General features: G+C 58.1%; 1 protein-coding gene across 5 annotated transcripts in view; it reads right to left on the reverse strand.

Annotated features, from left to right (window-relative positions):
- Positions 1 to 22,930, reverse strand: part of GSE1 (Gse1 coiled-coil protein) — a 359,568-nt gene that overhangs the window by 262,365 nt on the left and 74,273 nt on the right. Inside the window, exon 1 of one of the 5 annotated variants that reach the window (XM_043495421.1) lies at positions 7,393 to 7,608. The exons of 3 other annotated variants lie outside the window; for them this stretch is intronic. In XM_043495421.1, coding sequence (XP_043351356.1) covers positions 7,393 to 7,416 — 24 coding nt within the window. In that variant the 5' untranslated portion in view covers positions 7,417 to 7,608. Of the gene's footprint in view, positions 1 to 7,392; positions 7,609 to 22,930 lie in introns of those variants that run through there. One more of the 5 variants, XM_043495420.1, reaches the window with a different exon arrangement.

Here is a 22,930-nt window from a genome sequence, read left to right on the forward strand (position 1 = left end):
CCCCCTGCCACCAGAGAGCAGAGCCACCCGGCTTTGCCCTCCCATCCTCCCAGCGGCGACAGGATCTCACCCGACAGAACCACAGCGATTTCTGACAGCTAGCTAATGAGCTGTAAGGCTGCAATTTGGGTTATATATAATCCCAAAGCGACTGCCTCTAATTGCGGCCGTGCACTCGCTGCAGAGGGATCTGGGCAGGTGAGGGGGGGTGAGGGAACAGGAGGGAACCCCCAGCCCCTGGCCAGAGTCACCCAGCTCCAGCAATGCACCTCATGGTACACCAAGGCCGCACCTTGCACCCAGGATCAGGGCTTCCGCCCCCACTGTTTCATCCAACGCTGAGCCCCTTGATGAAGAGGCATTCCCCAGCCCCAGGGTTGACTGGGCTCAGTTTCTCTGCTGCTGACCCCTTACAGAGCTCAGCAGCCCGGCCCCGCAGGCTCACACACGGAACGGGGTCACCCCCGACTAGCCTCCTTCGCTCCAGCCGGCCTCATGGTCCCGTCTCACCACTCTGCCTCCCCTCTGCCACCCCTACGCTTGTCCACATCCGCCCCACCAGCCACAGGTGCGAGAGCCTTCTCCTATGATGCTCCCTGCAGCTGGCCTGGCCTCCCTGTACCCCCCTTCTCAGCTGGAAGTGCCTTCGCCTCTTCCTCCCCACTCTGCTCCTCAGCTAGCCCCACCAGGGTAATGGGAGGTGTTTTGGGGGGGTGGTTTGCTGCAGAAGCACCACCCTTGATCACTTCGGAGTTAACCAGCAGCTGCGGGGCCAGGAGCTGCGCGGAGCATCCTGGAGCGGCACAAAAGGAAGCGATATTCGCCCCTTGGCTTTGTGCACAGCCCATAATCTGCTTTGGCTAAAGCCCGAATTGCAGCCTGCTCCAGCAAGAGCCGCTAAGGCGCTTTTCTCTCCCTCATTAAGGGGTTTTGGCCGGGGCAGCTGAGAGATCCCCCTTCGCCTACCTTCCCCCTGGGCCAGCATGAGAATCCATCTGCCCCCCCCGGGAAGACCCACACCTTTCTCTCTCACTCCCCGCCATCCAGATCCAACCCATTGCCTCCTGGGAGCAGGATCACCTGATGCTCCTGGGGCAGGACACGGGTTCCAGTCAGCTGCCTCAGCTTGTGGCTGGCTGGCAGGCGCAAACCAAGCCGTGGGGGAAGGCTGTGCCGGGAGCCCAGGGAGCGGGGGGGGGGGGGGCGGGCGAGGGGTGCAGCGTGGCCCCTCCTTCCTCTTTAGTAAAGTAAATGAACCTGTCTGCTCCGCAGCGCGGCCCCAGCCTTTTGTTCCGATCCCTTTCGGCTCCGCTCCCCTCACAACAGCTGGAAGGCGAGCGGCGCAGACGCGCCCCCCGCCCCGGCTCCCCTTGGCCGGGCAGAACAGCCACGGGGCGGGGCAGGAGCCCAAATCGCTTGCCAGCTTCCTTGGCGCGGCACAATGGGGGACCACGCAGGCGGAGCCGGGGTCAGGGGTGAGAACAGCAATAAGTGGCTTATGCCTTTGGTGAAGAGGCTGAACTGACAGCCCAGCGGATTAACAAAGACGTCCTCTGTTCTCAGGCAGGTCATGTGGAAAGCGCTCAGCCGACCCCTGGCACTTCTTTTTTTTTCTTTTTTTTTTTCTTTCAAGAACAGACATTTGTTCCAGAGCGGGGGGGGGAGCGGGGGGAAGCGAGGAGGGGCTGAGGGGAGCCGCAGCTTAGCCTGCTAGAACAAAATCCGTTCTGCCAAGCACAATCACCCAGGCTGGAGAAGGAGCGAGAGCAGGAGCAAGGGGGGGGAAGAAAGAGAAGATAACAGAAGCTGGTTGGCAAAACGTGGCAAAGGCAGCTTTGGATGGGCAAACAGGGCCGTGCCACCAAGGGGTGATTTGCGCTGGGTGGAGTGATGGGGGGCAGCTGGGCCAAGTCCAGGAGCTAGGAGACACAGGTCCTGCCACACACTCACTGTACAGCCTTGGGCAGGGCCTTGCGCCCTCCCCTTTCTGATAGCCAAGGCCAGCAGGTCACTAGCCCCGAGAAATCACAGCTACCATGTAGCTAACTACTCACTGCAGAGCGCTGCCCCCTCCCCCGAGAGACAGCCCCGATGGGGCAAAGCTGTAGCAGCCTGGCAATGGATGCTGCATCTCTGCAGTGCATGAGCACCAGGAGGGTTATCACGGGCAGCCAGGCATGGCACCACCCATTCAGCCTGCCCCGGGTCCATCATTCCGTGGGGTGCACACAGTCCCACAAGCTAGTGCTATGTGCCAACTGCAACAGCCGCCAGCGCCTTAGCGGGGAAGCTGGCGTACCAACAAAGGTGGGCGTAAGCTCGCAGAAACTAGCTAAGAGCCCCCCTACACACCCACCACTGACATCCAGGCCCCAGCCTGCTGGGAACCAGGGAGGAGCCCCCACTGCTCGCCCAAGACAGATGTCTGCCAATAACTGAGCTGCATTGCAAATGTCCAGCTGGTGCAGCCCCTGTCACCAGCCACAAGTGCCAAAACACCAGGTATCTGTGCAGGTCAACAACGCTTCCACCTGGTGCAACTGCCCTGCTAGCACGGGGTTTGCACGGGGTGTACAATGCAGGCAGAACATGCCACTGGGCCCGTAAGGCAGGGGCACGGCACGGCACGGCACGGCATGGCACAGCATGGCCTGGGGTGCATGACGAATCAGACCCTCACCATGCATCCATCCTGCTCTCACCTGATGGACACCCATGCAAGCCTGCCTGGAGTTCACCTCCTCGTCCTTGAGGTTGGAAGGCGAAACCAACCCTGGGCAGCATTTGAACCCAGGCTCCGAACCAGACACCTACCTAGATCTTTACACCACCCTGTTCTGCTGAGAGAAACTGCTCAGTCACCTTTCGTTGCTAAACGTTACAAGCAAATGTTAGCAGCACCCAGGACAAAACCCAAATGTCCCTGCAGACAGATTTTCAGTTCCCGGGGTGGAAGAGGCAGACATGTGCAGAGCTGCAGAGCAGGGCGCGATGGCCCCTGCCAAAGCTTAGTTGCACCTTCCTCATAAGCACCCGGTGCCAGCCTCTGAAGGAGCCAGGACCGGGCTTGATGGATGTCAGCTCTGTGCTTCTAGGACAAACCCCTGGAGCATGGCTCTAAGGCATTACGTCATCCCCAGAAGCCTCCAACAGGATCGCAGCCTCCCTTTACACAGCTGCCTTGGATCGTTCTATTTAGAGCTGCAATGCACTGTCTGGGGGTGGGGGTGTGTACACAGCAACCCGCTCGCCTCTGTCACCAGCCGATATGGGGCAGGGTCCCCGAGGATTTCCTTACTGCAGCTGGCTTGTGCTAGTGGGACGCACACAGGGTTGTGCAGCGCTCAGTCTAATGGTGATGGAGTAAAGGTAGGTGTCAGGGAGGATCTGTGAAAGAGGAGCATGCTGTCCCGGAGATCTGGACATGGGCACGTTCGAGTCTAAGGGCTGTGCTCCAGGAGGCTGGCATACCCCAGGCTGGGGTCCCATTGAGAGGGAGATGGGGGAGGGGTGCACAGCAGCATCTCCCCACTCATTTCAATGACACCATGCTGATTGGCACCAGCTGAGGACCTGGGCCGCAGAGGGTTTGCAAATCCTGGCCTGCACCAGGCCCGGGTGCAGGAAGGCCCAGATCCCAGGGATGGGTTTGGCCCCACCCGTTTCGAAGTTTGCGTTTCCTTCTCCTTGATGCGACAGGCTGTGCCAGGGAAGGACACCAAAACAGCCCCGTTAGCAGCCAAGGACAAATTAAACCAGAAAACAGCTGTGCCCTCTTATAGCACCTACCCAGAGGGCTTCCCCAAGCCCCCCACAGACCATCCCATCGGGAACGCACATCAGCCAGCCCTTCCCAGGCCCAGTGCGCCCTGTAGGGTGACCAGACAGCAATTGTGAAAAATCAGGATGGGGATGGGGGGTAATTGGCACCTAGATAAGAAAAAGCCCCAAATATCGGGACTGTCCCTATAAAATCGGGACATCTTGTCAGCCTGGCGCCCTGCCCCTGTCTCAGGGGTGAAACACACCATCAATCAACTCTTTGGAGGGGCTGTTGAAAGCCCAGCAGCACCCCCTACAGGCTGCTTGCTGTGCTGGCAGGGCCTCTGGCGGGGCTAAGAATTGCCACTCTCTTTGGCTGACAAGGAGGGGCAAGGGGCAGGGACACGCAGGTGGCACAGGCAGCAAGAGGCACCCATAACAGCTCCAGCCATCCACATAAACACTGCAGTGCCAAGAGCCAAGCTCCGGACTCCGCTTGGACGCGAGGCGAGGGGGAAACTGGCTGCACAAAGCGGCTTTGCAAGGGCGTTTCACCCCCAATGGCCTGACTCACGCCAGCCGGTGGCGCCCAGTGATCTCAGCAGGATAAAGGGAAAAAGCCCCGATACGGGGCAGCCAAACCCAGCCACCGCACAGCTCACTGCACAGCGGCAGCCAAGCCCTGCCCTGGCCGCCACGAGCATAGGTCAGGGCTTGGGGCTGGGCCAGGAACCACCAGGACGAAAAAGCAATGGCTAGAACCAGCCTTTGCAAACATCAGTTAAGCTCTCTCTCCCTCTGTCTCTCTCTCTCTCTCTCACACACACACACACCCATGAAGCAGAGCATCATTGACCCTGCCCAGGCACGGAGACCCTTAAGCACCTTGACCAAGGTGACCGAGGCGGCCAGTGTCAGCCCTGGGATCAGCTTATCTGAGGGAGGAAGGCAGCTCCCAGCCGAGCACTCCACCTGCGGCACGCGGATCCCACTGGCGCTCTGAGCGCTAGGGGCCCCACTGCTGCGGGTGGAAATTCCCCACTGCTGGGAGCTGCCTGCATCTCCGGCTCCACTCAGCACAGCCTGGCAGGGTGGGGCCGCAGGGAGGCAGCGACCTGGCTCCCTGATCTCACCCCGCCCACCAGCCAGGCAGACACCGTAAGGTGGCCCAGTTTCCTGGCAGCGCCGGGCACCCCGCGCACCCAGCACGGGGACTTCCAGAGAACTCGTACATCATGCTGGGTGCGCCCCCACCACAGACAACACCTCCACCCAGCTCCGCAGCAGCAGCAGCCGCCCCAGATGCCAGGGGCAGGGCAACAAACAAGGACCGAGTCCATGTATGTACGTGCTCACCCAGTAACAGCCTTTCTGGGCCCCGCTGCCCCTGCCTGGCCCACACGATGGCACCCAAGCTGCAGTGTCCCCCCGCCTGCATTGCAGCACCAAGCAACAGCACCCTGACCCCCAGGTGCCCAGGCTGCAGTGCCCCTTCTGGGGTTCATTTATTCTCCGCTGAGCACCTGCACCCAGCGCCCAGCTGCACCTGCTCCCAGTGCTTGGCAGGCTTAAAGAGCGCAGCCAGTGGGGAGGGAAGGGAGCCCCATCCAGACCTCCTGAGCCGGGCTTGTGGGACAAGGGGACACAGGAGAGGGAAACAGAGAGCAGGGCTGACCAAAGCCCCAGATGCCAGGGACGAGGGGAGCGGCAGGGCAGGGCAGGGGGTTCCTGGGCAGTAGTCAGACTGGCTCTTTGGCCCAGGTCACAGGGAGGGAGCCATTTGGACAGGCTCCAGCTCCACTCCCTGCGGCATCTCTCAAGTCAGCGTTTAGGGCCTGGGCAGCTGGCTGCAGATGAAATAGGCTGGCACGGGCTCCAGCAAAAGTATCATCCAAACCCACCACAGGGCAGGGCACCGGTGCCACCTGTGTGGGCAACCCCCCACGGACACCCAGCACTGAAACCGGCGGGCCAGGTACCCAGCGTAGGGGGCCAGGGCAGGAGTAGGGGGAGCTGCAGAGTGGAGGAGGAGCAGGGATTTGCCCACCAGATCCCCAGCTGCTGCTAGCACAGGCCACGCCAAACCCGCAGCATCAGCACTGAGAAGAGGCTGCTCCCCCACAGGCGCAGGCGGGAGCAGCCCATAGAGGGACGCTGCCCCATAGAGGGCAGGGCAGGCCTGGCTTGGAGAGCTCTGCTTTGGCACTAGGGGGCCAGCAGAAGGGCTGGTGCAGAGCCGGGCTCCAGACTCTCCCAAGATCCTGGAATCTCCGGGTCCATGTTCCCCAGAGGAGTCCAGAGGCTCCAACTCCAGGGCCGGTTCTAGGTTCTCGGTTTTTTGCCGCTCCAAGCATAAAATTTGCCGCCCCAAGCTCCGAGAGCGCAAGTGCCCAAGCAAAAAAAAAAACGCCGGAATGCTGTCCCTGGAATTGTGCCACCCCAGGGCTTGCTTTGCTGGTGCCTCGAGCCGGTCCTCTCCAACTCTTGTATTCCAATCAGGAGCCCACAGGGCTCAGCCCCCAGAGTTTAGCTCGCTGCCTCCGTCTCCCTGCTCCCCGTTCCAGGGGCCCTGGCATCCACAGCCGGGTCTGGCAGAGACCACGCTCCATTCTCACCCCACCCATCTCCCTCTGCCCAAGGCCCAGATGCCAGGCCCCACAGCCACAAGGGGGTGCTGTTGAGTGACCCACCACAGCTGCCCAGGAGCAGGGTCCAAGCAGGGCTAGCAGCTAGGGGCCTGGGCTGGCTTTCCCCTGGGCTAAGATGTTGGCTTTCAGCTCGTGTAACCGAAAGGAGCGACACCAATTTCAGATACAATCTGGCTGATAACATTGAAGCCTCCCATCGTGGCTACCTTTCTGCTGGCGTCTGGCAGGCATATGGGCCCTGCAGGGGTCTCGCTCTGAACCGTCTGCCACCTTGTCCTGATCTCAAGGGGATCTCCCCCCTCTCCTTCATTATGGGGGTGATCACCAAAGGAGAGATGCCAAGGAGAAGGACTGAGCATGCATTCCCCCCACAAACACATCACAGCCGACCACCTTGCCCTGCGGTGTTCCCTCTTCCATCTCACAGCCTGGCACACCCACTACCAGCTGCTGCTGCTCCACTCAAGCTCTGCATCCAACCCCATACACCTCTCACAAGCCCCACACAGCGAAAATTTCTGCTAAAAAGTAACTGTAAGTGAAAAAGTTACCACCACCCATCGGCTGACTTTTTCATCAGTAGGTTTCAGAGTTAACATCACCCTTGGGATAAATTGGGCCATTGAGCGCCACTGAGCTGAATGACACTCAGAGTCAGTGTTTCCGGTGGCTGGCCCTTGTGGGCAGCACCTGCCCTCTTTCCAGTATTATACATCATCATCCCTGCCAGCTCTGAATGCCCCTTTGTGCCTGTCTCGCCGGCCTACACTCCTGTATCACTAGCCTTCCCCCACTGCTGCTGGTTGCTCACAGAAGACAGCATCAGCCGCATGTGAAAGGATCCCTCTGCAACTAGAGGGGCTAATCCCTTGATACAGCAAAGATGCCAACCTAAATGCAGCTGGAGCTGATGGGCCCGCAGGGAAGTGCTGGCACGTCGCTCCCCTGCACAGGGCAGCACTGGACTTCGGGCTCTCCCTACCTTGACGATGGGCTTCTGTGCCATTCCCTTCAGTTGTGCACGCTGGAACCTGGCACAGCGCTGGCGGGGTGACAGGCAGGGAGTGCTGGCTGGCACAGCAGAGGTCTTAGCTGGGTAAATCAGCACAGATACCTGCAAAGGCTGGGAACCCCAGACCAGGAGAGCCCAGCAGCCAGAATGCAACCTGCACGGGGATCTCTGGCAAAGTCATCTGGAGGAGAGCTGGTCTCCTCGCCGCATTTAATACCTCAGGCGCCTGCCCAACCAACAGCCTGATAGGCTGACTGGGAGCAGAGCTGGTGCTGGGTGATGGTCAGAGGGTGAGACCGCACCCCGCCCCCCCCCAAACGCACACTCTGTGAAAGCCAAGCAGCGTGTCCAGCGTGCGAGCTAGCAACCGAGGCAAGACAGGAAGGGCGGGAGAGTGGTTGGAGGCGCCGCTCCGAGTTCTGATCAAAGGGGGGTTTTTATGCTGGAAAATCCCCCCTCCCCGTCCCAAACGCCACTCTTGCATCTCATGTTCATGCAGCGCTCCCTCCCTTGCCTCCCAGATACACACCTGATGCCTCTGCCCTGAAACTGCCTGCGTCTAAAGCCAAGGGTGCCGGGCTCGAGTGCCCAGCCCAATGCAAGGGGCCATGCAGCCTGGCGCCCGCACAACACCACTGCCCTGCGATGTCAAGCGGTAAACCGAGGCATATGACCAGCAGCCCAAGGCTCAGTCTGGCCCACTGGGCTGTGCTCTATCCAGATAAATCCCTCCCTTAGGGGGCAAGATGCCAGCAGCTGAAATCCTGGTTCAGCCACCCACACTGGCCCAGCAGGCGTCATGGCCCAGGGGATAGGGCCTTAGGAAAGCAGGGGTCTTCCTCCCATCCTGCCCACCCATCCTGGAATTAGTCCCCCAAGCCTCTCCTTTCCATGGCCTCCTCAAGAGCCATGCACGCTGGCAGGCCTGGCAGGGACCAGCCCACCAGTGCTGGCTGCTTTGGAGCAGATTTCACATTTTCCTATGGTTCCAAACCATCCTGCTGGGTAACGGGGTCCGTGTACCTCCTGATCCCACCCTCAGTCCCCTCGGCCTCCCGCCCCGCTTCCTCCTTCCGCTCATCACCCCCGCCTGGCCTCGCAATCAGATGGCAAGCAGCTCTGTGTGGGGAGGGCTGCATCTCTGTCCACGTTCACCCAGCGTCTAGCACAAGAGGGCCCCGATCCCAACCGCTAACGCCAACGATACTCCCGGCACTGCTGCCGCTTTCACTGCAGGCCCTTGGGCATGTCACCAAACCACCCCGTGCCTCAGTTTCCCCACCAGTACAACAGAGATGAGGCTACCACTCCTTGCCAAGGGCTTGGAGATCTCCAGGGGAAGGGTGATAGAGCCCAGCCATGTGGACCAAGGGTTCAACACATCCTCTCACCGGGAAGCCTAGCAAAGCATGGCAATCGTGATGCAATTCCAGGTGCAACTGGGGTCTGGCATTGGGACTATAGCTCCACTGTGGTGCAAGCCTCACACAGAGCTGCCGGGAAAGTCCATTTGCCCCCCTCACCCAAAACCACTCCATCGCCCCCAGCTCTTCTCGGCCGCCACAGCGGGATCCCTGAACGCCTCACTCGGCGATGACAGCCACTCAGCAAATTGGACAGACAGGAAATTCATTAGGGCCCAGGTGCACGTTCTGATGAAACCAGTGACTCCTGATAAGGTTGCCCCTGAGTAGGTGGCAGAGGTGGCAGCTCGTCTTGTCAGAACGCCTGCAAGTCACGCTGGATTAAATTAATAATGATTAATTGGGGCTTCCAAAAGGCGGAACGCCGAGTGTGGCGCGAGGATTACAGCTGGGGCACTCAAATCCCCCCGGCTGCGGGTTCTTCCCAGCTCGGCTCAGCACAGCACCGGCAGCGGGATGCTGAGCTGCAGAGCAAGAAGAGACCAAGGTTACACGTGCAGGACGCCCGTCCTCGCCCACACGCTGGGATGGCATTGGTGGGATGCTCCTTAGCTCTGGGCCGTGCACACTGTTCTGTCACTGCAGGGTCGTGTGACTGAGTGCTCTGCCCCGGTAAGGGCCAGGGGCCAGCCAGCCCTGGGCGGAGGCAGAGCCCCTAGGAGAGGTGTTTGAACCTGGGAGAGGGGATTATCTGACCAAGCTGGGAAGGGGTCAGAGGGTTGCTTTACCCGCTGAAAGAGCTCAGCCGAAGACAGGGCTGCAGGAAGCAGGGGGGATCCATTGGCAGGTCCTAAAGCAGTGGGAGAGACCCAAGTGGAAAGGCCTGGGGCCCAGCTGCCTGCCCTGGACAGGGAACGGCTCATTGTTACCTTATGAGACCTTTCTGTTTGAAGAATCAACTGTGCCCTGAAGGAGAGGCCTGAACAGATTCTGCTAAGGGCACAGAGAGGCCCTGCAGTGCTCAGCGCATCTCCCTTCTGCAGTGGGAACAATCATGGCTCAGTCCCAGGCCAGCAACAGGACCCCTGGTGGGGGTGCATTGGCAGAGGGCCCTCAGTCCATGCCCCATACCCCTTAGCAGGTGGCAATCAGAGCTCCCTGCAGGCCTGCAGCCAGGGCGGGAACGCTGCAGGCCAACGCTAGACAGAGAGGTGTCTGTGCTGGCACCCTGAGGGCCAGTCCACTCGAATCAGGCCCCAGGGGCCACAACCCAACCCAGGGACAGGATGTAAAGCCAGCAGAGAAGCCTCCAGGGCTCTGACGGGGGTGACCAAAGGCCCATGCTCTTGGCTAACAGCCGCTCTCTCGCTAGGGCCCCATCAGCACTGGGAAGGAACCTGAGCAGCAGGATTCAGATCCAGACCCTGAAACAGCCCCACTTCCTTCCACACAGTGCCAGCTGGGCAGGCCAGAGCCAGCGGCCAGGGAGGATGCCTGGCACAATGGAGCAATCCCTCTTCCCTAGCTCTCTTCAGTCAGGTGCCCTCCCAGTACCTGGGCTCCGGCAGGGGAGCTGGAGGTGCCCCAGGAGGCTGGATGGGGCAGTACAGTCCCGAGGCCACCCCCTCCCCAAACCAAGTGGGATATTGCAAGAGGTGAGTTCTACAGATTTCCTGCTCCGGGCCCAGGCCACACCAGCATCATCTCATGGTTCAGCCCCCTGCCATCACACCGTGCACCATGGTCTTCTTTCATGGCACAGTCCCTCTGCTCTCCCGTCACCACCCCTCACACTTTCCAAACCCACTCACCAAGCCGACACCCTCAAGAGCGACCTGGGAGTGTGAGAGCCTGAAACGTGGCATCTCGGCCCTGTATGGGTGCAACTCCCACTGATGCCAGTAACTGCCCCGGCAGGCAGCTCCCTGGAAGTTTGGGTTTCAGACCCTTACACTTGGGGGACATTCAGCTCTGGGGTTCCAGCCAACCCAGCCCCTGAACACACGCCAGCCCTGACACCGTAAAGATCAAAGGACCAGAAAAAGCCCAGCCATTCACGTTACCTTTGACTCCAGCTTGGGTGGCAGCCAGCAGTGCTTTGCTGCAGGATTCCTGCCCCCCCTCCCCACCTCCTGGCTGGACCCATCCCATCAGGAGCCTCTGCAGGCACCAGGGAGAAGCACGTACTTCCCGTGGAGATGAAAGAACAAGGCAGGGGCTGTACATGCACCGGTCCGGCAGAAATGCCTATCCCTAGCACCGCTACCGCAAATACCCCTCATAACGCACACACACATTGCTACCCCACGTACACCTTTGCACACACACAGCGAGACGAGATCTCAACGCTAAGGCATTAAGACACAATCTCCCCCTTCACGCACCAGCGACAGCTTAACGGGCTTGTTCTCAGCTCCCGCCTGCCATCTAAAGCCAGATTTACAGCGAGGTACATGGCTCTGTTAATCCGCAGATTAAACACACACCATCTGCGCGGGGAGCGTCGAATGCAGGCTAATACCTGCAACACACCCTGGTATTACCGAGTGCGTTAGGCGCGCCGTGTGGGGCTGGCACCCTGCCGGCTATAACAAAGCCCTGTGGTCGCAGGTGCTGTACACGACTGCCCGGTGGCAAGGAAGAGCCCCCAGTGTGCCATCTAAGGCGGCTGCCCAGCTGTGGGGTTGTGTTGCTGCTCCTCACAGACGCACACCTCAGTATGTTTGTTGGCCACCCGTGCCAGACCCTGGCAGGTTCATCTGGCAGCCAGGATAGGAGCGGAGGTTAAATGGGGCGGTCCGTGCCACCTCCACAAACACCGGAGCAGGGGGGGCTCTGGGCACAGGGAGCTCACATGTGAGCCAGGATACATAGGGCATGAAATTAATCCAGGACGCAGGGCCCTGGGTGTGGGGCAAGGGGGGTTGCCCATGCAGCTCCCCTGGGTACGCGCCAGGGGAACTCTCCACAGCCCTTTGGATCTTCGCTCCCTAAGCAGAGACTCTGCCCGGGGCTTGGGGGAGGCAGTGCCTGGGCGTTGGGGAACTCCACATGGCTGCACCTGGTTAATTACTTTAAGAGATTATAAACCTCTCAGTCAGGGCAGGAGATTAGATGCTACTGCTGCTACCAGAGCCCTGCCCCCGCCCCTGGCTGCAGCGGGGCTTGGGGAATTAAAACCCAGACAGGGACATAGGCCGGGCAGACAGACACTGACCTGGGGCCAGACTGGCAGCTCCCATTGTTGTCAGCGGGGCAGGGGGAAACGTCTCCATTGTTCCCCACAGAAGGTGCAGGACGTGGAGTGTGAGGGTGCTGGTCCCGTGGTGTCCCAGCAGCTCTGCACAGGACACAGAGAAGGGCTCCTTCCCCTCCTCACTGCCCCCAAAAACTCAGCAACCTGTGACTTAGCCCCAGACACCGACAGCCAGCCTGGGTCCAGCCCGGGGCCAGCACCACCGGGGAGGGGAGGTGGCTTGGTGTTGGGCCCACATCTCTGCCCTGAGGAGCCAGGGGGGAATCTGCCTGCCCCCGGAGATCCAGAGCCTGCGGCTCGGAACCCAGCGCTAGTCCTTCAAGTTGTGACGGAAACCTTGAAAACATGAAGCATGCGTAACGAACGCAGCGGCGTCTGCCTGAGTCTGCAGCCAGACAGCAACGGCCCCACTCAGCTCAGTGGGTGTTAACACTGAAACCTAATGATGGCACGTAAAGGCCCAAGACTGTTAACTATTTAACCGCTGATCATTTTAGCAGAAACATCCAACAATCCCAGACTGCTTCCCACACCTCCCGGGCACTGAAAGCCTCAGCTGCCCCTTGCCCAGCTTCCCTCCACAATGTTCACAACATAGTAATGCATTCAAATCCAGGAGCCTTCCTGCAAAATTGGTGCCCAGTATGCTGTGAGCAAGGGGATAGTGGGTAGTGCAATCAGCTGGAGAGCTGCTGGCAGAGCGGCTGTGCATGCCAGGGCAGGGCATTTCCATGCTAACCAACTGGAAAGCTCCCATGCAGGGGGTGCAGAGAGCATTCCTATTTCTGGCAGGCCTGGAGGAAGATCACAGGGGAGGGGATGAGCAACTCTGGCCGAGAAGACAATGGCAGGAGTTCAGGAGCCTTTTTACTGGAGCCCAGGAAGTAGCTGAAATCTTGACACCCATGTGCATGGCTTCTGTCTCACGGTTTTGCCATGCGTGAGGGAATTGGAGTGGGGAGATGCCCCCAGGGGGCCGGCAATGAAGTGGGGCAGATACTCCTGGGCCAGAAGTTGCCTATGGGACTGGTGAGGGGGTAGGGAAGGTGCCCAAAGGGCAGATTAGAGAGAGGGGGAGGTGCTAATGGAGCAGGCAAAGGGGTACCCCTGGGACAGGCAAGGTGCGGTATGCCCATGGGATGGGCGAGAAGGGGGAGGTGCCCACGGGGCAGGTGGCTATAGGGCGCTGGGGACAGGCAGGACCCACACTGGTCCCCCAGGGCTGAGCCGTCCCCCTCAGTAGGCTTGCTCAGCTCTGGGAGCATGCATGGGGCAGGATCCCAGTTTGCTGAGTCAGCACTCTGGTGAATTACACCAGATTGGGGGCCTCGGCCAGGTCGCCAAGGAAACAAGTGGAGGGGGCTTTCTACCTCCCAGCCAATCTACTGTAGTGCTGCACAATTTGGGTCTGGGTGGACATGGCTGAATCAAACTGTGGGGGTGGACGGAGAAAGTGTCTTCACTACAAAAAACAAAGACAGCATGGTCTAGCTAGCGGACAGGGCACTAGACTGGGGCTCAGCAGACCTACATTCTATTCCTGGCTCTGTCAGAGTTCTGTGCCTCAGTTTCTCCAGCAGTAATCTTGTGGGGAGGGGAGTAATACCTCAAATAATGGTTACTGATTTTCAAGGCTAAAAGGGGCCATCATCTAGTCTGACCTTCTGTCTAGAGCAGCGGTTTTCAACCTGTGGTGCATGGACTGGTGGGGGGGTCCTCAGACTGTGTCTAAGGAGTCCGCAAAAGGTTGGCATTACCCCAGAACAGTGACTTTCAACCTATGGGCCAAGATTTCCAAAGGGGTCCTTGTCTCCATTTGAAATTGTTTAGGGGTCTGCAATAAAAGAAAGGTTGAAAACTGGTGGGCTAGAGGAACTCGCTCCATCGTTCCAGCACCAAGCCCAGAACATGGCTGAGTGCTCTGTGAAAGACCACATGAAGAACCCACCCCACCCACTGGTAGATGTTCCAGTGTGTAATTCCCCTCACACCTTATTTCCAGTCTGTTTGTCTAGCTAGACCTTTGTGTGCAAGACTGAAGAGGTGGCTACTATGAGAAATCTCTTCCCCATGGAATACTTGGAGACTACAATCAAGTCGCCTCTGAACCTTCTGTCCAATAAGCAGATTAACCCACCAGTCGTTCTGGGAGCTCTTTTCTGCACCCTCTCCAATTTTTCAGCATTGTTTTTGAAGCGTAGACACCAGAGCTGCACTTAGAAGTCAGTAACACCACACAGTGAGGTAATATCGCCCCGATTCAATATGTCCCTGATTAAACATCCAACGATCACGTTTGCCCGCTCAGCTACGGCCCTGCATTGGGAGCTCACGTTCACTTCGTTAACCTACCAGGACTCTCAAGCCTTTACAGAGCCACAGTCCCGCATCTTACAAACATGGCCTACTTTCCATGAGAGTTGGAAGTCAGCTGTTATCATTAGGAACACAGGAACTGCACAGCTGGAGCAGTGCCACAGTCTATCTAACCCAGTGTCCTGTCTCTGGCAGTCGCCAGTACCAGATGATCCAGGGAAAGGTGCAAGAAGCCCCGCAGCAGGCAAATGTGGGATAATCCGCCACCCATAAAGGTCTCATCCTGATCCCTAACAGTTAGAAGTTGGTTTACACCCTGAAGCCAGAGGATTTATATAGCTTCCCAAACCCTTTTTGTAGCGTTTGCCGTTATAACTCTGCATATCTTGTTAGCCACGCAGCATTGGCGGCCCAAGTGTTCAGAAACCATAAATCTGAGCCCCAAAATCATGAGATTTTGAAAATAAATGTTGGGTCTCCATTTGCCTTCTGGATTTTGAGCTGGGAGGGATCACGTTTTCAAGCTTTTCTCTTTACCCCGGAGCACTAGGAACTTTCATTCTATTTATTTTTTTCAAAGGAAGTCGAGAGTCCCATGTGATCACCTGACTCCAGGAGCTGGGGCTTTCAGACCACCACCAAATATCACAAGCCTTGTGATGAACCTGCAAGAGCTGTAACTGTCCAATCCCTCTTTAAATCCCAAAGCAGCACCGCTTTGAGTGTAGGCCAGCTATGCAGAAGGGTTCAGTAATACAATAACAGGCAGCCCTTAGATAAAGAGATGCCCCAACCCCCTTTGGATCAGAGCCATTTCTTTGCCTACCTCCCCACATCTGTAAGATCCCTCATGAGTTTGCCTTGTGCCCGGTTTTAGGAATGTGGTTACGACTAGGCCATTGGAAACAGATTTTTTTTTTTTTAGCACCTTTGGATAAATCCTGTTCCTGGTGACATGGCTGTGCTGAGCACTGGAGCAGGAGAGAGTCATTATTTGTACCTACAGAACTGCAGTCGCTGGGAGCTCCCTGGGCAGCACAAGAAGAGAGGCACCATGAGCTGCACGCAGCATGAAGCACTTAAAAGCCTTGGGAATCAGATGCACTATTAGGCGCTAAGTGATCCAGTCTAGGGGAAGCTCGGAAATGCGTAGTTCAGGGAAGGAAGCGGAGCTGGCCCAGGAAGCAGGAGATTCTCCGCACAGGTGCGAGAGCAGCGGGGTTTCCTTCGAGACCCAGAATAAGCCCAATCTGGCAGGAGCAAGAAGAGCAATGCATGGCCTTTCTACTAGAGGGCAGCACTGAGGGTTTTGCCCCCTCTCGTGCTGGCCTGTGCAGCCCTAGCAGCCGCTTTTGTTGCTAGTGTTCAAGGGGAGCCACAGCAAGGGGCCACTGCTGATTGGGGAACTCTGGGCCCAGCTGCACCGGGGTGTCCCAGGAGGTTGGGACATTTGAGTTGGGTCGTTGGGGTCATTAAGCTTTGCACACAGGGACCGCTAGGGGGCGCTGTGTTCTCTGCCCAGTGCTCTGGGGCCACAAACATTGGTTGGATGGTCCAGCAAGTCACGGGGCCCTGGGGCTCACGCTGCCTTTAGCCAGTACTACAGACCCTAGCTGTGGGGCAGAAGCAAGGAGGCAGGACAGGGACTTCACCAGGAGCAGGTCTCTGCTGGCTGTGGGCTCAGCCCAATGGGGAGGATGAGAGGAAGGAGTTGGAGAGGGTTGGCTCGGCTCATGCTTCGTCACACCACATGGTCCCAAAAAGATCAGTCTGTGTCCCTTGTTCCCTCCCAGCACTCAGTCCCCCACCAGTGCAGTGCCCACAGAGTCAGACACTACGCAGTGGCAAACCCATGCACACAGGCTCTTAGCGTGTCCACACAATCCCCATGGGGGGCAGATTAGCACAACTGTAAAGCTGGGGAAACTGAGGCACAGATAGATGTAGTGACTTGGTCAAGGTCACCCAGCCAGCAGAACAGGGCATAGAGCCGAGATCTCCCAGCTCAACCCACCAGATCCCACTGCCACTTCCCCTAGTTGAACAGATTAAAAATCCTAGCTGCCAGATGCAAAGCGCTCAGGGCCAGGGACTCGGGCGGGGCTGTGCCAAGGACGCTCGCACAGCATAGCTTCCCTCTTCTCCCCCCCCCCCCCCCGCACCCATCATGGGCTGGAAAAACAGGGGCTTTCAGGAGTGTAACCCAAGCTGCGGTGTTGCTGCAATAGGAGCGTGGTAGCTGCAGGGCTCCTCTCCAGTGAGGCTTGCAGAGAGGGGAAGGTTATCAGGCGGACAAGGCCTGCATTTATCACATTACAAGGCGGCTGCCTGCAGGTGGCACCACATTGGTTGCGCTGGCTCATGCTCTGTGCAGGCGGGGTGCCTGGCAGGAGCCAGCACCTAACTTCCCCCTGTCCCACCCACCCCCGGGCCAGTGCAGGCAGCTCTGCCTGAGTTCACCACAGCCCTGCAGGTACCCCTCACTCCTCCCCTGTAGCCCCTGATATTCCAGTCCTGGCCTCAGCCCCCACCCCAGCTCCACCAGTGCACTCCCCACCTTCCCTCCAGCTCTGACAATGCACCCCCCACGTCCCCACACAGCTCAGCTAGTGCACCCTGCACCTCTGCTGATGCACCTCACTCCTGACCTGCAGTGCCCCAGCTATTCTAGTCCTGGGCCTCTCTTAAGCCATAGGTCAATCAGCCAGAATTACGCTAACTCCTGCAGTGCTTTTGTGTGGTGGGAAGTGTCCTGCTTGGAGCTTGGCTGAAACCTGCAAATTCATGTCAGTTGTGTCTAAGGCCGCTCACACAGCTGTCAGGCGGCCCCTTTGGGAACATCAGCGCCAGCCCTCGTTAAGGGCCTTTGGTCTCTAGGGATGGTCCCAGGAATGCTGCCGTCCTGCACCCAGCGCCAGCTGCCCCTGGAACAGGGCAAGACTCTGGGAACTGGCCCAAGCAATCCCGCTCCCTGTGTCATAGCAGCCAGCGCTGAGCCGGGGCCACACACGGTGCTCGACGCCACTGCTTCCGCCAGCCCAGCTCTGACCCAGCCTGCCGCAAACAATCAGCCCCATTCACAGGCCAGTTGCGGATCCAGAAAGCAGCGCTCCAGAAAAAGCCACTGGAGCGTCCCCTGTCTAGAATGAGGGGCTCCAGGGCAGGCTCTTCTGGGGGCTGTGCATGCCTGCCAGGATCCAGGGGAAGGGCGCTGGAGAGCCCACTGCCCTCCTAGCTCTCCCCAGTGCCAGGGCGGCAAGCAGCCAGCTTGGCACAAGAGCCTGTTGAGAGCATGCTAGGGGGCTGCCCTAGCATGGCATCAGGCCCGCTGCCTTTACAGGACAAACTCCACTGCATGTGTGTGTCAACCTGCTGCTCCATGTGCCAGCTGGGGAACAAAGGAGGGGACGGGGTCCACCTACCCCGGGAGAACTAAGGCCTTGTCTAGACAGGGACACTGAGGAAATTAATCTGAATTAACTAAAGGAGGGGGTGGAAACTGGGTTAGTTCAACTGCATTAGCCCCCTGTGTGGACGCTCTCCAGTGGAACAGAAGTGGCTTTAATTCAGTTTAGTTTAATTCTCTTCCAAAGTGAGCTCAATTAAGGCCACTTCTGTTCCGCAGGAGAGCGTCGACCCAGGGGAGCAATGCAGTTTACCTGATCTGGTGTTGTCATTGCGGCGAGTAACGCCTGCAAGTGTAGATAAGCCCTCACAACAGCCAAAGCAGCACAGATACGGCTCTGCTCCCCACCCCCACTGGAGCCTGGGGACAGGGTTGCCTGATCCCACTGGGCTGCCCAGAGCCCAAACTTTGCTGCAGAGCCTAGGGGCTTTGGACACTTCACAGGAATGCCTCTGCAGAGCCCAGCACGCCCCGGCTCTGTGTGGGTGACGTGGCACAGAGTGGAGCATGCCGCTGCCGCGGGGACCGGCAGGGCAGTGCCCAGCCACGCGGAGTCGGCTGCCGCCCAGGGAGGGCCCAAGGGATGATTCAGAGAGCCCTGATTAACTCGCCTAAGCCTGGAGCCTCCTCACAGTACCTTGCCTGCCTCCTGGTGAGAAGGGAGTGACCGGCACAGAAGGGGACCCACAGGCCAGCAGGTGTCAGCCTGCATCTCCCCTTCCCCAGGAGGGTCGCCAGCCCCCGTGAGCCATCACCTGTCCCTCACCTCCTGCTGCCCCCCGGAGCTTCCAGAGCGCCAGGGACATGCTGCATGGGATTCTGGGTGTGAACTGAAGAGGACGAGACTGACGGAGGGGAGCTACAGGTCAGGATGGAGGGGCATCAGCAGAGCCAGGTGTGCGGAGCCCAGGACTGGAATAGCAGGGGGGCTCGGCATTGGGACAGAGCTCGGTATGTGGGAGGAACTGAGGAGAAACTAAACCCCACAGAGCACCAGGCATTAACAAGGGGAATTAACAAGCCAAGACACGGCCCAGGATCCCATTGTGCTAGGTGCTGTACAAATACAGAATAGTCCCTGCCGCACGGAGCCCGCGATGTAACGAAGGGGCCTTTTTCCTCTCTAGAGTCTAGGCTCCCCTGGAGGAGGGAGTGCTAGATTTTGGGGCCTGCCCACAATCTGAATACCATGCTACTACACCACACCCATCATAGCTGGGGCTCCCATCCCCGGCCTGGCTGCTATTGCCACAGAGATCAGCTGGGAAGCTGCTCAGTCCCTCCATGCAAAGCAGCCCTCTGGAAAATGCAAATGCAGCTGGGGATGGGGGGGCGAGGGGGGGACTGACCAACTGCACCTGAGCTTCTGACGAATGCAAACCCAAACCCCGCTCTGAGCGGCCGTCATGCTCCCCATCTGTAAAATGGAGGAGTCGCTGCCAGAAAGGACCAGGATGTTCAGTCTTATCTCCTGCACAGCACAACGAACTCTGTGGACGGCGGGTGTGAGAGATGCTCTCTCCTGGGTACTGCATCTTTACAACCTGCATTTCTGCCCGAGGCATTCCAGCAAGCCGGACTCGGGCTGTTTCCTTGCGATGCCTGTTGCAAGCCCAGCCCCACTGAGTGGGCTTCATTTGAAACCTGCCTCGGGGAAACAGAATCTCCCTCCATCTGAGGCTTCGCAGGGCTCCGTGCGGGCAGGGCCCAGCAGTCAATGGAAAAGCCCAGTGACAAAAACCTCGGTGTGTCATCTGCCACTCTGCAGCTGGGACTTTCAGCAGCTGCCACCCGCCCTCCCAAGAGCACGCAGCCCCTCCACGCTGTTCTACCCCACTCTCTTCAGCTGTGGGTGCCTCTGCCTTTGCCACGACAGCCGCCTCCCCCCACCACACACCCCAAGAGATGCTCCGCACCACATCTCTACATGGCTGCAGAGATGGACTTTGGGGCTCTTCAGAGCCAGGCTGAGCCACATGCCCCCAAGAACTTGTCTCACCGTTACCAACTGACAGGATGATGATAATACCTGCTTAGAGGCTTCTTGGGAGCCAGCTCATAGCCTGGACTTATAATGTGCCCAGGGAGACAGCCAAAGTGGCTGCACTTCCTGACTGGTGGATCTGCGCTAAGGAGGGTGCATGGATCAATGCTTGCAACAGCCCAGTTCAATGGGCATTCATAGCATGTTTCATCTTCAAGTCACTTAACGCACTCATTAATCCAGAGTGTTCCAGGAGGCAGGGAAGGCTCAACTATCTCACATTGGAAAACTGAGTCATGGTAGGAAATGACTGCTCCAAGACTGGGCAGCCAGTGAGTGGCAGGGCTCTCCCTGAGAACCCAGGTGTCCTGACTTCTAGCGCTCTTCTCTAATTACAACCCAAAGCTGTGTCCCAAGAGTGGAAGGGACTGGTGTGAGCCCTGGGGTAAGAACTCAGCACTGCCTGGCTCTCAGTCCAACTGGTCACTTTCACGGATTGCAGAGGGCTGGGTGACAGCCTCCACTCCTCAGAGGTTCCCTCTCCTTGAGTTATCAGGTGCATCTCTGGCAGCTCACATGTCCAGAGTTCAGAGACGCTGGCCCATTTCGGCCAACTCACAGTCCCAAAGGAGGGGATTTTCTTCTTTCAGCCAAGAGATGGAGTCTCTTGTCTGGAGGAGCCTATGGGCCTTTGCACTGCTCTGACTGCACCACCTGAATGATTCTTCACACTGCCAGAGTGGAGTACAGGGGCCCTAGTGGAGTTGGGCCCCCATCCATCCATAACTCTAGCACCATGCTGGCCAGTGGCAGAGCCCGCCTGGCACGCTCAGTATTACCCATTATTTATTCTGCAGCCAGAGCCGTGCAATTGCTGGGCCTTTGACAGCACCCAGCCCGCCTCCCTGCAGGGAGCACTCTGTCCTTCAGTGGCCTTCTCCATCCAAGGATCCGAGCATGCTTTGCTCATAAAAATGGAGCTTCTAACCTTTAATGAAGGATTATCCCTATTCCCAGATGAGGAAACTTCATCACGGACAGGTTAACACTCTCCCTGAATGTCAATGGTATTTGGGTGCCTCAACCCCTTAGGCAGCTTTGAAAATCCCAAGCTTAAGTGACTTGCCCAAAGTCACATAGGAGGTCAGAGGCAAAGGCAGGAAGAGAGTCCAGGTTTCCTTGATTCCCAGCCCTGGACTTTAGCTACTGCGTTCGCCTGTTCTTCCTGCCTGCTATTTATCAAGGGCCTTATCAAAGGCAGAGTCCAAGAGGTTTTGCCCTTTTCCTGGATCTCTGAGCACCTGGATGTGAGTCAGCATGGCCTACAGAGGCTTTGTGCATAGCCTCATGAGCCAAATGGCCAGAAGAGACAGGTGGGACTGTCTGGCGACTCACAACTAGCAGCCGAGAGGCAGAAGGGCTCCCAAAACTGGGCAGCTTGCACCAACCAGAGCAGATGGCAGCATCCTCAACTCCCACCGAAGCCAGCGTGTCTGTGAGCTCAGTGCACCCAGGATCGGGCCCTGAGGCAGCACACTGCGTCTGACTCCACATCCCGCACAATGCCATGCGTGGGTCACAGTGACACGGAGATGGTGACTAATACCCCTGGCTGCGGTGTAAGCAGCCATAGGGTCCTGCTTCTGCTGCAGCGTTAGAGGAGGAGGGGGGAATAGAGAAAAATGATCCCTCTCAAATGACTGACCCTGGCACTCAGCTGTTCCCTTCCATCCAAGGATCTCAAAGCACAGGGCAAACAGCAGGGCATAGCCTGTGAGGCAAGGGTGAATTATGATCCCCACTTTACAAGGGGTACCGCAGGGATGTGACTTGCCCAAGATCACACAGCAAGACTGACCTCCTGACTCAGAGCCCTGCACCTGACCCACCAGAGCACCATTCCTCCCCGTTGAGTTTGTCGGGGCTTGCGGATCCACATAGGCAACACATGGTGTCACAAATCCTTCCACCCTGACAGGATGTGCACAGACAAGACAGCCTTCCCCGGAGGCATCCCCCATGCATGAAAGGGGTTTTGTGCCCGTTTCCATTTCACCCAGACCACATCCTCTACAAAGGCCGGCAAGCCAAGCAAAGCTGAAGCCTGGCTCGGAGCCAAGAAACCCTCTCTGCAACAGGCTGCATGGACGGGCAGTAAGAACACTCTGGCAGGCCCCGCTCTAAACGGTCACAGTGACTTTACACATCACTGCAGCGGGCTTGTGTGTGCAGGCAGCCCCACCGGCTTGGCTTGGGTTTCGGTTCTGAGAGCCAGCCCAGACACGCAGTTTGGCACATACTCCCTCTGCCTTCAAATTCACTGGCTAGCACAGAGCTGGAAATGCTGGGGCAGAACGGAGGGGAAAGATTCCTCCCAGCTGTCCATCCTTCAACAGCTTGGAAGGGCAGAAGGAGCTGATCCGAGACCCTGGAATCCATCCCACCCTCCACCCCTGAACTGTGGGAAAGTCCGCACCAGAGCCAAACTCTGAAGCCTAAGGCCTCCCGTACTAGGGGGATGGAGAGGGGGAGGAATCTAAGACAGAAGGGTGGCCCACAGAGACTACAAGACCCAGCATGCTATATGGCCAAACTGCTTCCATCAAGCATGCTGGGACATATAGTCTCCGTTTGGCCGCAAAGCAGCCTAAGGGGTTAAGGCACCCAAATCCCACTGACATACCTCATCTGTAACAAACTTGAGGGCTGCAGCTATTGGCTTCATTGCACGTTCATCAGGTGCAGGCCACTGACTCCTGTGGCGTGGACAATGTGACCTTCAGGGCAGGCAAAGCCAAGGCAGCCCCTGGTCTGAGGAAGGTCCCCAGTGAAGAGGGATTCCCCCAGCCAAGCAAACGGCGCTTTCTAGGGGGGCACGGAACCATTCCACAGATTAACCCTGGAGCAGAACCTCTTAGCCCAGCCAGTGGCACCATCTGTGTTCCATGGAGCCACCAGATGGAAGCAACTCCAAACACCACATGCCACCAGGAAACAGAGTTCCCAAAAATACAGGGGTGACAACACTATGGAGAAGGAGGCAGGGAAGAGCTGAGCTTGAGAAGCAAAGGCTCCGATGCTTCTGAAGGCAGCAGCATCTTTAATGGTGACGTGAACACACAGAGACTGGGTGCACCTCTGCCTTCATAGCGCATGTGTCAAGCCAGGATCTCCAAGGAGGG

This window comes from Dermochelys coriacea, chromosome 12, assembly GCF_009764565.3.
Source record: "Dermochelys coriacea isolate rDerCor1 chromosome 12, rDerCor1.pri.v4, whole genome shotgun sequence".
NCBI lineage: Eukaryota > Metazoa > Chordata > Testudines > Dermochelyidae > Dermochelys > Dermochelys coriacea.